The following is a 14,784-nucleotide window of genomic DNA, read 5'->3' as shown; positions in this document are numbered from 1 at the left end:
AATGTGTGTAATCTAGCAGGAGTCATATTTAAACGATGCAACTCTTTATTGTGCATGCATGTTGACGTGTGTGTAGACACATTTAAGTCATATTGAAGTGTTTATTGACATGAGCAGTAGCCTACAACAACCTTAAAGTCAAAGTTCACAAACTCCCCGTGTACCGATAAATATGTCATGGACTGGTGGTCACATCAGCTCCATAAAGTAGATGTATAGGTCCTATGTGACAGTCAAATGCTTGTCCTCACAGGATTCATGTCAGAGTTGACAGAGAGCGGTGTGTTGGGTTTAACGGTTTCAGACGCAGGACTTCCAGTGTCACAAAGTGTTTAGTCATGATGACTCATGTCTTTGAACATCATTTTGGTTCAAAACAAATTTGCTACGAGATCCTGTGTAGGTCAGACATGACCTTTGACACAATCTAAATGTCTCAATAGAAGTGCAGTGAGACAAAATGCAACCACCCCAATTGTGTAAGTTAACATACTCTACCATACAGATTGGACAAAATGACATTTTATTCATAAAAGTTTAAGTAAATGTGTAAAAGCTACCAGTGATGATTGGTACAGTCATAACGTATGGCCTCTATGACACTGTAAGCTGACACTGCATGTGGCTGTGGAGTGGAGCTCTGTCAGGAACAGCTGACCCGCGGAGCTTCTGAGGGGAAGTCCATGGCTCACGTTCCATTCCTCAAACATGTTCCCTTCTCTGCTTCCTTCATCACTTACCTACATGGATATTAATACATGGGTTGTTGTAGTTACACACGGCAGAAGCTCTGTCAGATTTAAGAGTGCGGTGTCATAACGTTTTTTTATGTCATGGACCCCTACGTCTTGTCAGTTTATTTTCCTGGATTTTATTGTGCATATCAGTCTTTCTTTCTCCAAGCACTGTGGTTGTGTTAAGTGATATAGTGCTTGCCAACGTGTCGTCACCACGGGGGGTGTGGCATAGTAGCTGCAGACATACTGGTGGGGGTCAATGTCAAGTCAACCTGTTTATACCCCACCAAGATGTCTGCGCTACCAAATCACACTTGTTGATGCCCCCTTCAGGACTTTTTGGTACGCACTATAGGCCTATCAAACAATGGGGGGAGGCCAAACACCAGTATTGGTGTGGTACTGCTGACCTTGTATAAAAGAAAAATCCGCACACTTGTAGCCACGACGCAGGATTTATTTGAATGAAAAACCATCCCAAGTGATATAGGCCTACAATATGCAGTAATGGTTAACCATCCCAAGTGATATAGGCCTACAATATGCAGTAATGGTTATCCATTGTAGTCTATGTTCCACGTCTCAATTGCGTACTAATGATAGCCTCAAAGGGGAAGGGAGTCGTTCGTTTGGAATGGAACACATCCCAGAGGGGGACGGGGGCTTAGGTACCATGCAGGGTGTGGCTGTGCGAACGCGCCTCAGCGGAGGAGAGCAGGAATTCAGGCGGTGCGCACAGCTGGGACGCACAGTGACAGTCACGCACAGTGTGACACACACAGTCACAGGCATAGTGACACGCACCGAGCGCACATTGACAGAAGGAGCAAAAGGCAGAGGGAAAACTTTTATCACGACTTTAAAAAGGAAAATAAAATGAGGGAAATTGTTCACATCCAAGCCGGGCAGTGTGGGAACCAGATTGGAACCAAGGTAGGACTGTTTCTTTCAATATGAAAACATTTAAACCAGTGGTAACCTATACTCAGTGGTGGAAAAAGTATTACTTTTTTTTTAACGTAAGTAAAAGTAGCAATACTGCAATATAGAAATACTCTGTTACAAGTAAAAGTCCAGAATAACATTTTTACTTGAGTAAAAGTACAAAAGTATTGGTATCAAACTGTACTTAAAGTACCAAAAGTAGAAAAATATTTGTATACATTTTATACATTTGAAAACTGGAATAACTTAGAAAAACTTGTTTACAAAACGATAACAAAATTCATTTGAAGTTGGGAATAATTTTATACATGTAGGCAAAGGTTTGCCTGGTTAACGATCTCGGTCGTGTGTCTTCTGCAGACCGGTCTGGCCCAGGCTAGGTTTGATTGATTGATTGATTGATTGAATTTTTTATTAGGCAAAAGAATGTAAAACAACACAGTTACATTTATAATGCTTTTGTCTAAAAGGTCCGGCCAAAAAAGTCCTTGCGGACTTGTTTCCGTTGGGGTCCTTGAGTTAATTTCATAGACATATATAGTAGCAACCAAACAGTTCAAAAATCAACATGAAAATACAGATAATACAGAAAAAGTACCACTATGTACAAAAAAAGCATTTAAAAAATATATGTACAAAAAAAAAAAAAAAAAAAAGGGGGGGGGGGAAGCATGGAAAAATAAAAATTATATACAAAAAAAGCATGAGGAAATACAAAATATGTACAAAAAGAGGAGGGGGGGGGGTCGTCTGTCTACAGGGAAACTGGTACTAGCTCCTCTTTCGGGCCTCCAGAAAGATGGGTTTTTAGGGCTGTTTTGAATGAGCCCAGCGAACTGCATTTTTTGAGGGATGGGGTTAGACTATTCCATTCCTTGGTGGCTGTGCTATAGAAGGAGAATTTGCCCATGTTTGTTTTATGGGTGGGTGGTACCAGATTGTTGTTTACGCTCCCTCTAGTTTCGTGGCTGTGGGTGTCACTAACTTTTTCGAGGTATTTATACAGATATGCGGGTATAGGGGGCATATCGGGCAAATCTGCATTTACAATTTTGAAGACCAGACCCATTTTTAGTTGTTTAACCCTGTCTTCCACCCTGAGCCAGCCTAGGCTGGCAAAGTGAGTGGGAGAGAGGTGGGTCATGGGCCCCAGTCCGAGAAGTAGTCGGATCAGTTTGTTTTGGGAGGTTTGAAGCTTAGTCTGCAGTGACACTGAGGTGTTGGAGTACCAAGAGGAGCTAGCATAGTCAAAAAGGGGCTGAATCAGGGCCCCTGAGAGGGTCCTGAGGGCCTGAGGGTTGACAAAAGAGGAAACTCTGCCCATAAATCTGGTTCTCTGGTTTACTCCTTTGACCACCTTTGTTGCCATGCTTTCACCTGACAGGTATTTGTCCAGAATACATCCCAAATAGGTAATCTCTTCTTTGCTAGTGATGATTGTGTCATCGACTTTGACCTTGAAGTCATTTACCTTCATTTTAAGGGTAAGGGTAGCTTGGTGGGGCACTTTTGAAAAAAATAAAAAACTCTTTGTTTTAAGGTTTTCCCTCTCTCTCGCCTCTGTGTCTGTCTCTCTATCAGTTCTGGGAGGTGATCAGTGATGAGCATGGTATAGACCCGACAGGGAACTATGTGGGTGATTCACATCTACAGCTGGACAGAGTCAATGTTTACTACAATGAGGCTTCCTGTAAGTACACACACATCACTGTTTGTGCGCGCTACTTGTGAGAGCCAAATGTCCCCACAAGCCCCCACAAAGTGGGTCTTCACAAGAGAAATGGTGGTTTTATGGTTACATGTTTTAGAGTTAGATTTATGTACAGAACAGATTCAGGATGGGGTTGGAGTTAGACATGTAGTGGTTTGGTCATGGGCATCAGGGCATGGAAGATGGGCAGGACTTTAGAAAGGGTCAATTCAAGCTGCAATATATAACTCTTTTGTGTGAATTAAATGTTATTTTTGATCAACCTGTATGGTAGAGTATAACTAGTAACCTACATCTGCAGGTCTCTCACTCTTCAAAAAAGAAATGTAGATCCTATGGTATAGGGTAGGACACCTACCAGTTGACAACAGGTATAGCGTAAAGCCAGGTCAAATCACAATTTATACTCTGCCCAAATGGGCTCTAATATAATAATAATAATGATAATAACGACAATACCCAGCGGATTGCTGCTCAAGTGGTCAAACTTGAGCGCAGAGGGGAAGCGGGGCTGGGAGTCGATCTTGGAACCTTTTGTTTCCCAGGCTCTACCCATTCAGCTATGGCCACCCCTGGTAGGGCCAGAATAGCAGAAGACCAGAATAGCAGAATAGCTCTCCATTACAGCTCAATATTACAAATGTAAGCGCTTGCGTGGGGGACCAAAGTTGGAGTCTCTGGTAGGACATTAAAATTGACGGATTGTGGCTTTAACTCTTTATTACAATCTGATAAACACCACAAATACAACTGTGCTCAAAGTCCTGTGAAAGTACTAGCTTTTAATATTGTGTGTGTGTGTGTGTGTGTGTGTGTGTGTGTGTGTGTGTGTGTGTGTGTGTGTGTGTGTGTGTGTGTGTGTGTGTGTGTGTGTGTGTGTGTGTGTGTGTGTGTGTAGCACATAAATATGTCCCCCGGGCGGTGTTGGTCGACCTGGAACCAGGAACCATGGACAGCGTTCGCTCAGGAACATTTGGACAACTCTTCAGACCGGACAACTTCATCTTCGGTAAACAGCCTGTAAAACATGACAAACTCCACCTCTACATTGGATCAAACCCTAAAATACAGAACCTGAACATCACACTCTAGCACTGAATCAAACCAACCAAATCAGCAGAGAAGAAACATTTCAGTTGTACTTTTCTACAAATGTCATCTTGGGGTGCAAGCCCACTGCCTCTGACGGGAGCGTAACTATGTTCCCTCAGCCCTATGTTCCCTCAAAACTAACACTAACCCCAAGCCCAATCCTAAACTGAGGGAACAAATGGCTGAGGAAACATAGACATGACCCCCTGCTAACCCTGCGTCGTTGGAGTTGCGTGCTGATAGGCACAGAATAGTAACTTATATGTTCCCAGTTAATACAAACAAAAATAATCTAGGACTGAGTCGACATGGTCCACATCTAGAAACATTAAAAACAAAACATCCAGTTTCAGTGTTTCTTTGCAGAAAATTACAGTGCCAACATTTTATGTGGTGAGTGACCAGGCTTTTCAAGCCCCTTAAAATATATCCAATGAAACCATTTATTAGACACGCTACTTGGAACCCAGGTAATATCCTCAAATGATGAGAAACGTCACTTCAAAAGATGAACTGCATGGAGGCAGAGGTGTTAGGAAATATGGAGACATAAATGAAACCCCAGAGAATGTGTGTGCTCTGTACTGTAAACAGTCCTGAGGTTTATAAACTCATGTCTCCCTGGGATGAGAAACAGACACACACACACACGCACAGACAGAGTGACTAACCATGTGCATATCACCACAGCGACACGTTGCGAGCTTGTAGATCGTCTATTTTCGAGGTGTGACAGAATGCACACCTTTGACCCTAACTGCGTGCTAGGGTCAAAAGTCATGACAACATGGCACTCTCATGACAATCAGTGTCAACGTTGCCATCTGAGAGCATTGAAACCTGAGGCAAGCTTCTCTTTGTGTTGACGGAAGAAGTGGCTGAAACACTTATAGTTCTCCTGACACTACAGCACGATTCAGAGGTCGGTTTCACACACCTAAACTGGTACCTATAAACTTCACTTGTCTACTTTGTCGACAACAACTGTTCTATGTCACCGTTTGCAGGACATACGGGTGCAGGTAACAACTGGGCGAAGGGTCACTACACAGAGGGAGCTGAATTAGTGGATTCTGTCATGGATGTAGTGAGGAAGGAATGTGAACACTGTGACTGTCTGCAGGTAAACATCTTCAAAATGGATGGATGGATGACTGATAAGTTGAATCCTTTCGTACTGGTTCTGGGACGGTTGTGTCATTTGTGTTCTTGTATTTCCAGGGCTTCCAGTTGACCCATTCACTGGGAGGAGGGACTGGTTCTGGGATGGGAACGCTGCTCATCAGTAAGATCAGGGAAGAGTTTCCTGACAGAATCATGAACACATTCAGCGTCATGCCTTCACCTAAGGTACCACCGGAGAAGGCGGGAATGGATGGATGGATGGATGATATTCAAATTGTATTAACCCACCCGAAAGCATCTGTCATTTTAGATTTATTTGGCTATTCAAAAATAGCAGATATACAAGCTCATAGATCTGCTATTTTTGAAAAATCGTGAAGATTTGTGCAAATCTTTGAATATTGTAAGTGAACATTTGTAAAATATTTTGTTCCAGGGACCTCCAGAAGCAAAGATTTGAGTTAAAAATGTTGTTAAAAAAAATATATGTATTAAATTTTTGCACAAATGTTCAAGATTTAAAATAAATAGCAGATCTACAAGCTCGTAGCGTGGCACGAAGTGACATGCTATGAGCTTGTAGATCTGCTATTTTTGAACGGCCAAAGTATAAAATAATGGTTATAGCTCAAATCTAAAATGACACAGATGCGTTCCTGGATTGAATGGGTTAATATTATTACCTGCGGTGGACAAATTACTCAACCCCTACTTGGGTCTGCTATTTTGTACATCTGCTATTTTCACTATTTTTGATTTAAAACGGGGCTTAAGTAGTTATGTACATTTTCCCTTCCTAGAAATAGAGCAAAAGTACAATATTTGTGTGTGTGTGTGCGTTTGTAGGTGTCAGACACAGTGGTGGAGCCCTACAACGCTACCCTGTCGGTGCACCAGCTGGTGGAGAACACAGACGAGACGTACTGCATCGACAACGAGGCGCTCTACGACATCTGCTTCCGCACGCTCAAGCTGACCACGCCCACCTACGGCGACCTCAACCACCTGGTGTCGGCCACCATGAGCGGAGTCACCACCTCGCTACGCTTCCCCGGCCAGCTCAACGCAGACCTGCGCAAGCTAGGCACGTTACTGTTAGGGAGCGGTTAAACAATTTTATAATTTAAAAAATATTATCGATAATCGATAATTTTATGAGATAATCGATCAATACTCTGCCGCTATTTTGGATATGTCATTATCCTATATTAAAATTGCATAATGGCCTGGACCGCTGGCGTAGCGGTCCAGGCACCCTAGGCTCAGTGTAGCCTGACAGTGTGTCGCGGGTTCGAGTCCCGATCCTGACAGCCTTTGCTGCATGTCACTGCATGCCCATCTCTCTCCACCATTTCCTGCCAGCCTACTGTCCTGTCACTAAAGACATAAAAGCCCTAAAATAAATCTTAAACAAAAATAATAATTGCATAATACTGGGTGGACGGTGGACATCACAAACGTAACATCCGGACTTGCTAGGCGCACCGTTGCTCTGATCCTCTCCAAACACTGTGTGCCGAGTACATACTGTATGGGGCCCTACAACAGTGTTACAGTGGTGTTTAACACTTCAAAAAGGCCTTAACTCACTGACCATTGCTCTGATCAGTGCAATATAGAGCATCGCAGTTCCCGCCCACTTCCTGGTGCCGGAAGGAAAAACTCAATGCATTTTTCCCATTGACATTTCCAAAAATATTTATATCAATTAATTTAAGCCTAGAATCAAGCCATCCAGGGTCCTGGTGAATCATGACCATAAAACGTTTTTTTCTGTGATTTTTTTTATTTTATATTTAATTATATGATATACTTTAATTTAATAAATACCCTTTGTTTTGCCGTTTTCAATTTTTTTTTATCACAGAATCAAACGTTTTATGGTCATGATTCACCAGGACCCTGGATGGCTTGATTCTGGGCTTAAAGTAATTGATATAAATATTTTTGGAAATGTCAATGGGAAAAATGTATTTTGCGGTGGAACCCGGAAGGGGCGGGAACTGCGATGCTCTATATAGGACTAGATTTCCAGCCAGCTACGTGGGCTAAAAATCAGGCAGGTGAAAAGGGGAGGCTTTGGGGAGCTTGAGGATCGGCTATTTTCGCTATTATTGCAGAACACTGTTGTGCGACGATTCGACGAAGTATAAAATAACGCTTAAGTGGTTAATCTGTCTGTCTGTCTGTCTATCTATCCAGCGGTCAACATGGTGCCCTTCCCCCGGCTGCATTTCTTCATGCCAGGCTTTGCCCCTCTGACGGCGCGTGGCAGTCAGCAGTACCGTGCCCTCACCGTGCCCGAGCTCACCCAGCAGATGTTCGACGCCAGGAACATGATGGCGGCCTGCGACCCGCGCCACGGCCGCTACCTGACAGTGGCGGCCGTGTTCCGCGGCCCCATGTCCATGAAGGAGGTGTGCTTTGGTTTGGTTTATTCAAGATCCCCGGTCGGGCGGCAAGCTTCTGATCTTGAATATGAAGCCAGTGCGGAAGTAATGAAAACACTGCAGTTCTCATTAGTGGCCTTGAACAGGGGTCTTCAACGTTTTCAGGTCAAGGACCACCTAGCTGAGAGAAAGATGAAGCAGGGACCCCCTCTATATTGTATAACATTGTGTTTCTGATGTTTTACTTGGTCTGCTCTTTTTCCCCTCTACACCAAAATTCTTTGCCAAAAATAGCCGATCTACAAGCTCACAACGCCTCGCAGGCGAGGCGTTGTGAGCTTGTAGATCTGCTATTTTTGGGGGTTCAAGTGGTTAATGTAAAAAAGACAAAAAAAAACATATCTCACAAAGATTTTGCGCCCCCCTGTAATAACTCTGAGGACCCCATAGGGGTCCCGGACCCCTGTTGAAGACCCCTGGCCTAGAAGGTGTCACTAATTTCTGCTAATTCCCCTCCTGTAGCTGCAGAAAACATTTCATCCTGTCAAAGCCAATGAAAATATGACTGGACTTCACACATTACCTTAGTAAAGCTTTTCATAAAGACTTTGTTGTCAATCGCTAGTTTCAGGTGTTTTTTGTAAATTATGCTCCCATTAATTCTTACATTTATTATGAAGAAGGGTATGCTTCTACTGGTTCTACTGAGTGAAGACGCACCCTCGCTCCCATTCCATCCAATAGCATTAGATCATTTTCAACCGGAAATCCAAGATGGTGAATTTTAATTCGCTGAACTACCGGCTTCAAAGCAGCTCTGTAGAAACCAATGGATGACGTCACGTCCCCATAGTCCATATTTATTTTTACAGTCTATGATCCCTATAGTATTAGCAGTGGTGAAAGAAGTTCCAGTAGAGTAGAAATACTCTGTTACAAGTAAAAGGTCTATATTCAACATTTTACCTGAGTAAATGTCAAGTACAAAAGTATTGCCATCAAAATATACTTAAAGGGATAGTTCACCCAAAAGAATGTTTTTTGTCTATCGATTAGTCATCCCATGGAGACTGGAATCAATGGATTCTTTTTTGTTTTTGTCGCATTCCTAAGCCAATAATTTGATTAATTAATTAAAGCTGCCTACCAGCGGACTGGTAGGCAGCGGTTCCGGTAGGAGACACAAAGGAGACTCTTTGAGTCTCCTACCGGAACCGCTGCCGGTCATCAAATTATTGGCTTAGGAACGCGACAAAAACAAAAAAATATCCATGAATTCAAGTCTCCATGGGGTGACCAATAGATAGAAAAAAGTCATTTTGGGGGTGAACTATCCCTTTAAAGTACCAAAGTAAAAGTACTTCAATACTGTCCACCGCTATGTTTTTTTTGGTCTTCAAGCAGTTTGTTTGTTTCTCTTCAGGTGGACGAACAGATGCTAAACATCCAGAATAAGCACAGCAGCTACTTCGTGGAGTGGATCCCCAACAACGTGAAGGTGGCCGTGTGCGACATCGCGCCGCGCGGCCTCAAGATGGCCGCCACGTTCATCGGCAACAGCACGGCCATCCAGGAGCTGTTCAAGCGTGTGTCGGAGCAGTTCTCGGCCATGTTCCGCCGCAAGGCCTTCCTGCACTGGTTCACGGGTGAGGGCATGGACGAGATGGAGTTCACGGAGGCGGAGTCCAACATGAATGACCTGGTGTCAGAGTACCAGCAGTACCAGGACGCCACCGCCAACGACGGAGACGACAACTTTGACGACGAGGAGGAGGACGACATCCACGAGTAAGGAGGTGACACTAAGATTTTAATCATAATATTACGTTAATATAAAAACAAAAAATGACACAGTCATATATATCAGCTCGCACTTAAGCTAAAAGTGACGAGAAAGTGACGACTAGTGCAGTGTCTGTTTACTGATCAGCCCTGCGAGCTTATAAAAACATTTATACTACTATGTTCCATTGATCCAAGTCAGAAGTTCAGAACACAATCAATTGGTTGATCATTAAAATAAAGATGCTCTGAAAATGCACGTGGCCCACCCAGTGGTCAGATAACAGTCCATCCATTAAGTGGTCAGATGGGTGGGCCGCAAACGCTTTTGAGATTTTCAAGTGGGCCATGATCCAGAAAAGTTTGAGAACCACTGCCCTAGTAAGAACAGTTCCTCTCAACGTGGGGTCCTTGAGGGGGGTTCCAGAGGGTCCCCAGCAAATTGAGTTAACCCGTGCAATCCGGAAACGCATCTGTGTCATTTTAGATTTGAGCTATAACCATTATTTTATACTTTGGCTATTCAAAAATAACAGATCTACAAGCTACGAGCTTGTAGATCTGCTATTTTTGACAAAATAGGGTACATGAGTCCACAGACAGATAGTAGAGAAAGGGTCCCAGTCAACAGCCTGGCTAATCCCTGTCGACATCACTCCATTGTAGCTCAAAACTGATTTCCTAGCACTTCTGTTTGTAGGTGGATTAACCTCACAGACAGACACAACAGACTGACTGTGTGTGTGTGTGTGTGTGTGTGTGTGTGTGTGTGTGTGTGTGTGTGTGTGTGTGTGTGTGTGTGCGTGTGCGTGTGCGTGTGTGTGTGCGTGTGTATGCGTGCATGCATGCATGAGTACTATTCAGGTGCTTGTTACACCTATGAGTCTGTCAGTAAGTCATTGACAAACATTTACTTTAAAAAACTAATTTAATCTGTCCTTATTTGACATAGGCTAAGACCTTGTGGAAAATGGGCTATGGTCAGAATGTATGCTACTTTTTGGTCCGGGGACCACCAGGGGTCCTTGAGTTGGTTTCAGAGGGTCCCCTGGTCAATCCCCTCTTAGCCAGGGGAGATATTGAACTCATGAGCTCCAGGCAGTACTATGTGTCAACCAGTAGGTAGGAGAGGACAAACAATTTACATTTAAGGATAGCAGTCAAGTTAAATCCTTAGCAGTTGACTAAATCATAACACTTTCACAGACTCCTCTATTATAAATCCATTTGGAGACAAATTCATTATATAGAGTCTATAATGCATTTGTCTCCAATGGAAATATGTTATGACTCTCAAGTGCTAAGTAGGCTACAACAATAAGAGGAGTTGTTCTAAATATATCTGTCTGTGGGTGTTGGCTAAGCTGACTGTAGCATATCCCTATGCAACTCTATAAATATGAAACCCTATACTGTAGTATATAGGGCAATGGTTCTCAATTTGGGGTCCGGGGACCCCCACTAGTCCTTGAGGGGTCTCCAGCTAAATCAGGGTTAGGGTTTAACCACTTTAACCCTATATATATTGGGTATTTGAAAATAGATCTGAAAGCTCACAATGCATCGTAACTCCTTGTGAGCTTGTTGATCTGGTATTTTCAAAAAAATCGTAAACAATTTATAGGGGTCCCTGGCACAAAAATATTTTCAGGTGGGAGTCCGTGAATACATTCATTAATTTGGGGGTCCTTGACGTGAAAATGTATAAGAAGCACTGGCCTATGTGAAACTGTACTGTGTAGGTCCTGTCCTGAAGCATGTCTAGACTTGCTGATACACTGTGTGGAATTGTAAACAGCTGCTGAGCTAGCGCTTCTGTTCTTAGCAAGGCACAAAGCTAACAATACACATACACAATATGCGCACGCACGCACGCAGGCACGCGCACGCACACACACAAACACACACACACACACACACACACACACACACACACACACACACACACACACACACACACACACACACACACACACAGAGAGAGCACACACACACACACACACACACACACACACACACACACACACACACACACTCAGAGAGAGAGAGAGAGAGAGAGAGAGAGAGAGAGAGAGAGAGAGAGAATTGGTCATGAGAGAAAGGAATCAAATGGTTGAATTGACAGAAAAGACCCGTGTGTGTGTGTGTGTGTGTGTGTGTGTGTGTGTGTGTGTGTGTGTGTGTGTGTGTGTGTGTGTGTGTGTGTGTGTGTGTGTGTGTGTGTGTGTGTGTGTCCAACTGGTATCCCAGCATGCTTGTGTCAGGAGGCCTGTCAGCCAGTCTCACTGGGCTGACAGTGAAGCAGCCCAGTGAGACTGTCTAACCCAGTCACTAAAAATTGTAATAACTAAAATAAGTCAACATAATGTGTTTTCTCACATATCACAGCACCCTGGGGCTTTTTGTGTTATCGAGCTTATTTACAGCCTGAAATCACATACTAACGTACTACATACTAAACAGTATGCAATTTTCAACATACTATTGATACATACATACTATTGATTGAGTTCCTGCTAAGTAGTATGCTTCATCTCACACACACTAGTGAGACCACACGGAATGTTAGGAAAGTGCTCCATCTTGTGACAAAGCAGAGGCACTACACATACATACATACACACACATACAATTTCAACAAATAACTACATTCTAAATGTGTTTAATAGAATAACTACATCCTACATGTGTTTAATAGAAAGAATTACAACATTCTAGGAACTCTACACCCCCTGTAGATGTGCTATTTCCAGTGAAGAGATTTGGTGTTAAGGGAAAAAAGAGCAGGCCAAGTACAGAGCCTGAGAGAGACTGAACATACACACTGAACATGAATCCAATATATGAATAGAAAAGATCACATGTAAACAAACAAACAAACAATAAAACATTAATTCACACAACACGTCTACAGTTTACGAATTTAGCAGACGCTCTTAATCCAGAGCGATTTACAGTCTATGAAGCTATCTATGAAATCTATCAACATCATTTTATACAATATGTAGTGGGGGTCCCTGCTTCATCTCTCTCAGCTAAGGGGTCCTTGGCCTGAAAGATCCCTGATGTAGAGAAAATTTTATTAGAAATTATTAAATGGAATGCTGGTAACCAAGGTCAATGACCAGTGTTGTGAGCTTGTAGATCTGCTATTTTCAGATAGGGGTCATGTTTAAGAACCACTGGTTTAAACACCATTAGGAAGCAAAGCCCAACTAAGCAACTACACTTTAGAAACAAGCCCAAAAAACAGCAACCAGCAACTTCCAATATTTACGACTATAAAGCGACTTTACAGAAAAACTAGCCTGAAGTCGCTTATAATAAGCGAACATGGCAACACTGACACACATCTGTGAATATCTGTTCAAACAGGAAGTGGAGTGAGGACCAGCAGCCAGAGGAACCAATCAGAGACCAGGATGAGATCATCGACCCGGAAGACTAGGGGCGGAGTTGGCGTGTAAAGCTACTGGTTCTTTACGTCGGGTCCGGGTACCACCAGGGGTCTAAATGGACCATTAACGGGTCTGTAACTCTGAGAGTGTACAAACGGACCCTTTCGGATCCATTCGGCTCCATTTGTACACTCTCAGAGTTAAATTAGCACAGAGGATTTTACAGAATAGATTGGGTCTCAGAGATATATGAGGTTCGTCTTCCAATAAAAGTTGGACATTTTTGAAGATCATCACTGTCACATAATCACGTTTTCACGACTTCTTCCTGGCTGCCATTCATAATTTATAAGCGTTACATGTGGAGTGTTTATCTTTTTGCTGAAGTGAAATCGTGTGGTTGAGTTTTTCTACGTTTGTTGATGAAAATGTAACAAAAGCAATAAAAAGATATTGAAGATCAAAGACCATCCAAGGTTGTATCTGTTTCATCCCATATACAGTACAGGTATAAATAGAGTAGCCTGGAAACCAGACCAATCTGCCAGTGCAAAACACATAAAAAATAACCGTCGGCAGATTTGGTCTGACCCCGCTCGGTTGTGATTGGATTTCCCTGCCCCCGAAGTTGTGGGTCACCAATCAGGGCCACTATGCAAATGGGGGGGGGGGGGGGGGGTTTATCACCAGAGGCATTCTTTTTTTAATGCCTTGGAAATGCAGGTTCCACACAGAGATTCCAGACTATAAAGAGAGTATCATTGTTTCGGCTCCTGACATTGCAACAACAAGACTAAATGGCAATAAAGTAATAATAGTAATATATCTTGTCTCGTCCCGTTTCGTCCTTAGCGTTTTTGCTCCCGTTTTAAGAACAAGAATAAATGAGTATTACTCATTTTATAATATTAGACAGCACTTTTGTCAGTATTGGTTGAACTTGTTTTTAATGTGCACTATTTAGATACAGGGCTTGCAACCAGAAGGTTCCAAGTTCAAATCCAGCCAGCATGTTTTTTTCCCAACTTTTACCTGCCGCTTTTACCTTTATCTAATCTTTCAGTCAAGACCACGCAATGGAACAGAATAAGTAAGAACCTCTGTAGTGCAGTGGTATAGATACAGGGCTTGCAACCAAAAGGTTCCCAGTTCAAATCCAACAAGGACATTTTCCCAACTTTTATCTGACTCTTGTGGTCTGTATCTAATCTTTCACTGAAGAGCGTGCAAGAGAATGAATTCAATATGAACCACAGTGGTGCAGTGCTTAAGAGAGCCTCACCAGTGTGGATACCACAGGTCACAAATAGGTGACTGGCACTATGCCATCTAGGGACCTTAAGTAGAATCCTCAGGGCATCATGGTATGCCACCTTAAGCCTTCGCATACTATACCCTTCTTGTATGTGCACCACAAGAAGTCTGTATACATGGGCGTGCAAAATGCTTTAAAAAGTGCACACTTAACAGGATCAGAACACATACTGAACCTGTGAAGCAGCATGTTGGCCTGGGTATAAAATATGCGGCACTGTCTCTACTCTCTATCATCTTGGAGGTTGTCTGTAAAAATGTGGCCCAGATACTTGATTTCCTGGCAGTCA

At 42.9% G+C, this 14,784-nt stretch overlaps 1 protein-coding gene across 2 annotated transcripts; it reads left to right on the top strand.

Annotated features, from left to right (window-relative positions):
• Positions 1 to 1,542: 1,542 nt before the first annotated feature.
• Positions 1,543 to 13,413, top strand: tubb6 (tubulin, beta 6 class V). Of its 2 annotated transcripts, none has more exons than XM_080417185.1 (9): positions 1,543 to 1,670; positions 3,264 to 3,372; positions 4,292 to 4,402; positions 5,493 to 5,608; positions 5,707 to 5,835; positions 6,457 to 6,694; positions 7,813 to 8,027; positions 9,424 to 9,788; positions 13,158 to 13,413. In XM_080417185.1, exons 1-9 carry the CDS (start codon positions 1,614 to 1,616, stop codon positions 13,228 to 13,230), a joined length of 1,413 nt encoding a protein of 470 aa, XP_080273311.1. In that variant the 5' UTR covers positions 1,543 to 1,613; the 3' UTR covers positions 13,231 to 13,413. The 2 variants fall into 2 exon arrangements, with proteins under 2 accessions (XP_080273311.1, XP_080273312.1); XM_080417186.1 differs by having other exon boundaries at positions 9,424 to 9,796.
• Positions 13,414 to 14,784: the final 1,371 nt, after the last annotated feature.

Source organism: Gymnoscopelus braueri (genome assembly GCF_963280865.1).
Source record: "Gymnoscopelus braueri genome assembly, chromosome: 21".
Classification (NCBI taxonomy): Eukaryota; Metazoa; Chordata; class Actinopteri; order Myctophiformes; family Myctophidae; genus Gymnoscopelus; species Gymnoscopelus braueri.
Note: the sequence above shows the minus strand (reverse complement) of the source record. Positions and strands in the feature narration are given on the sequence as shown.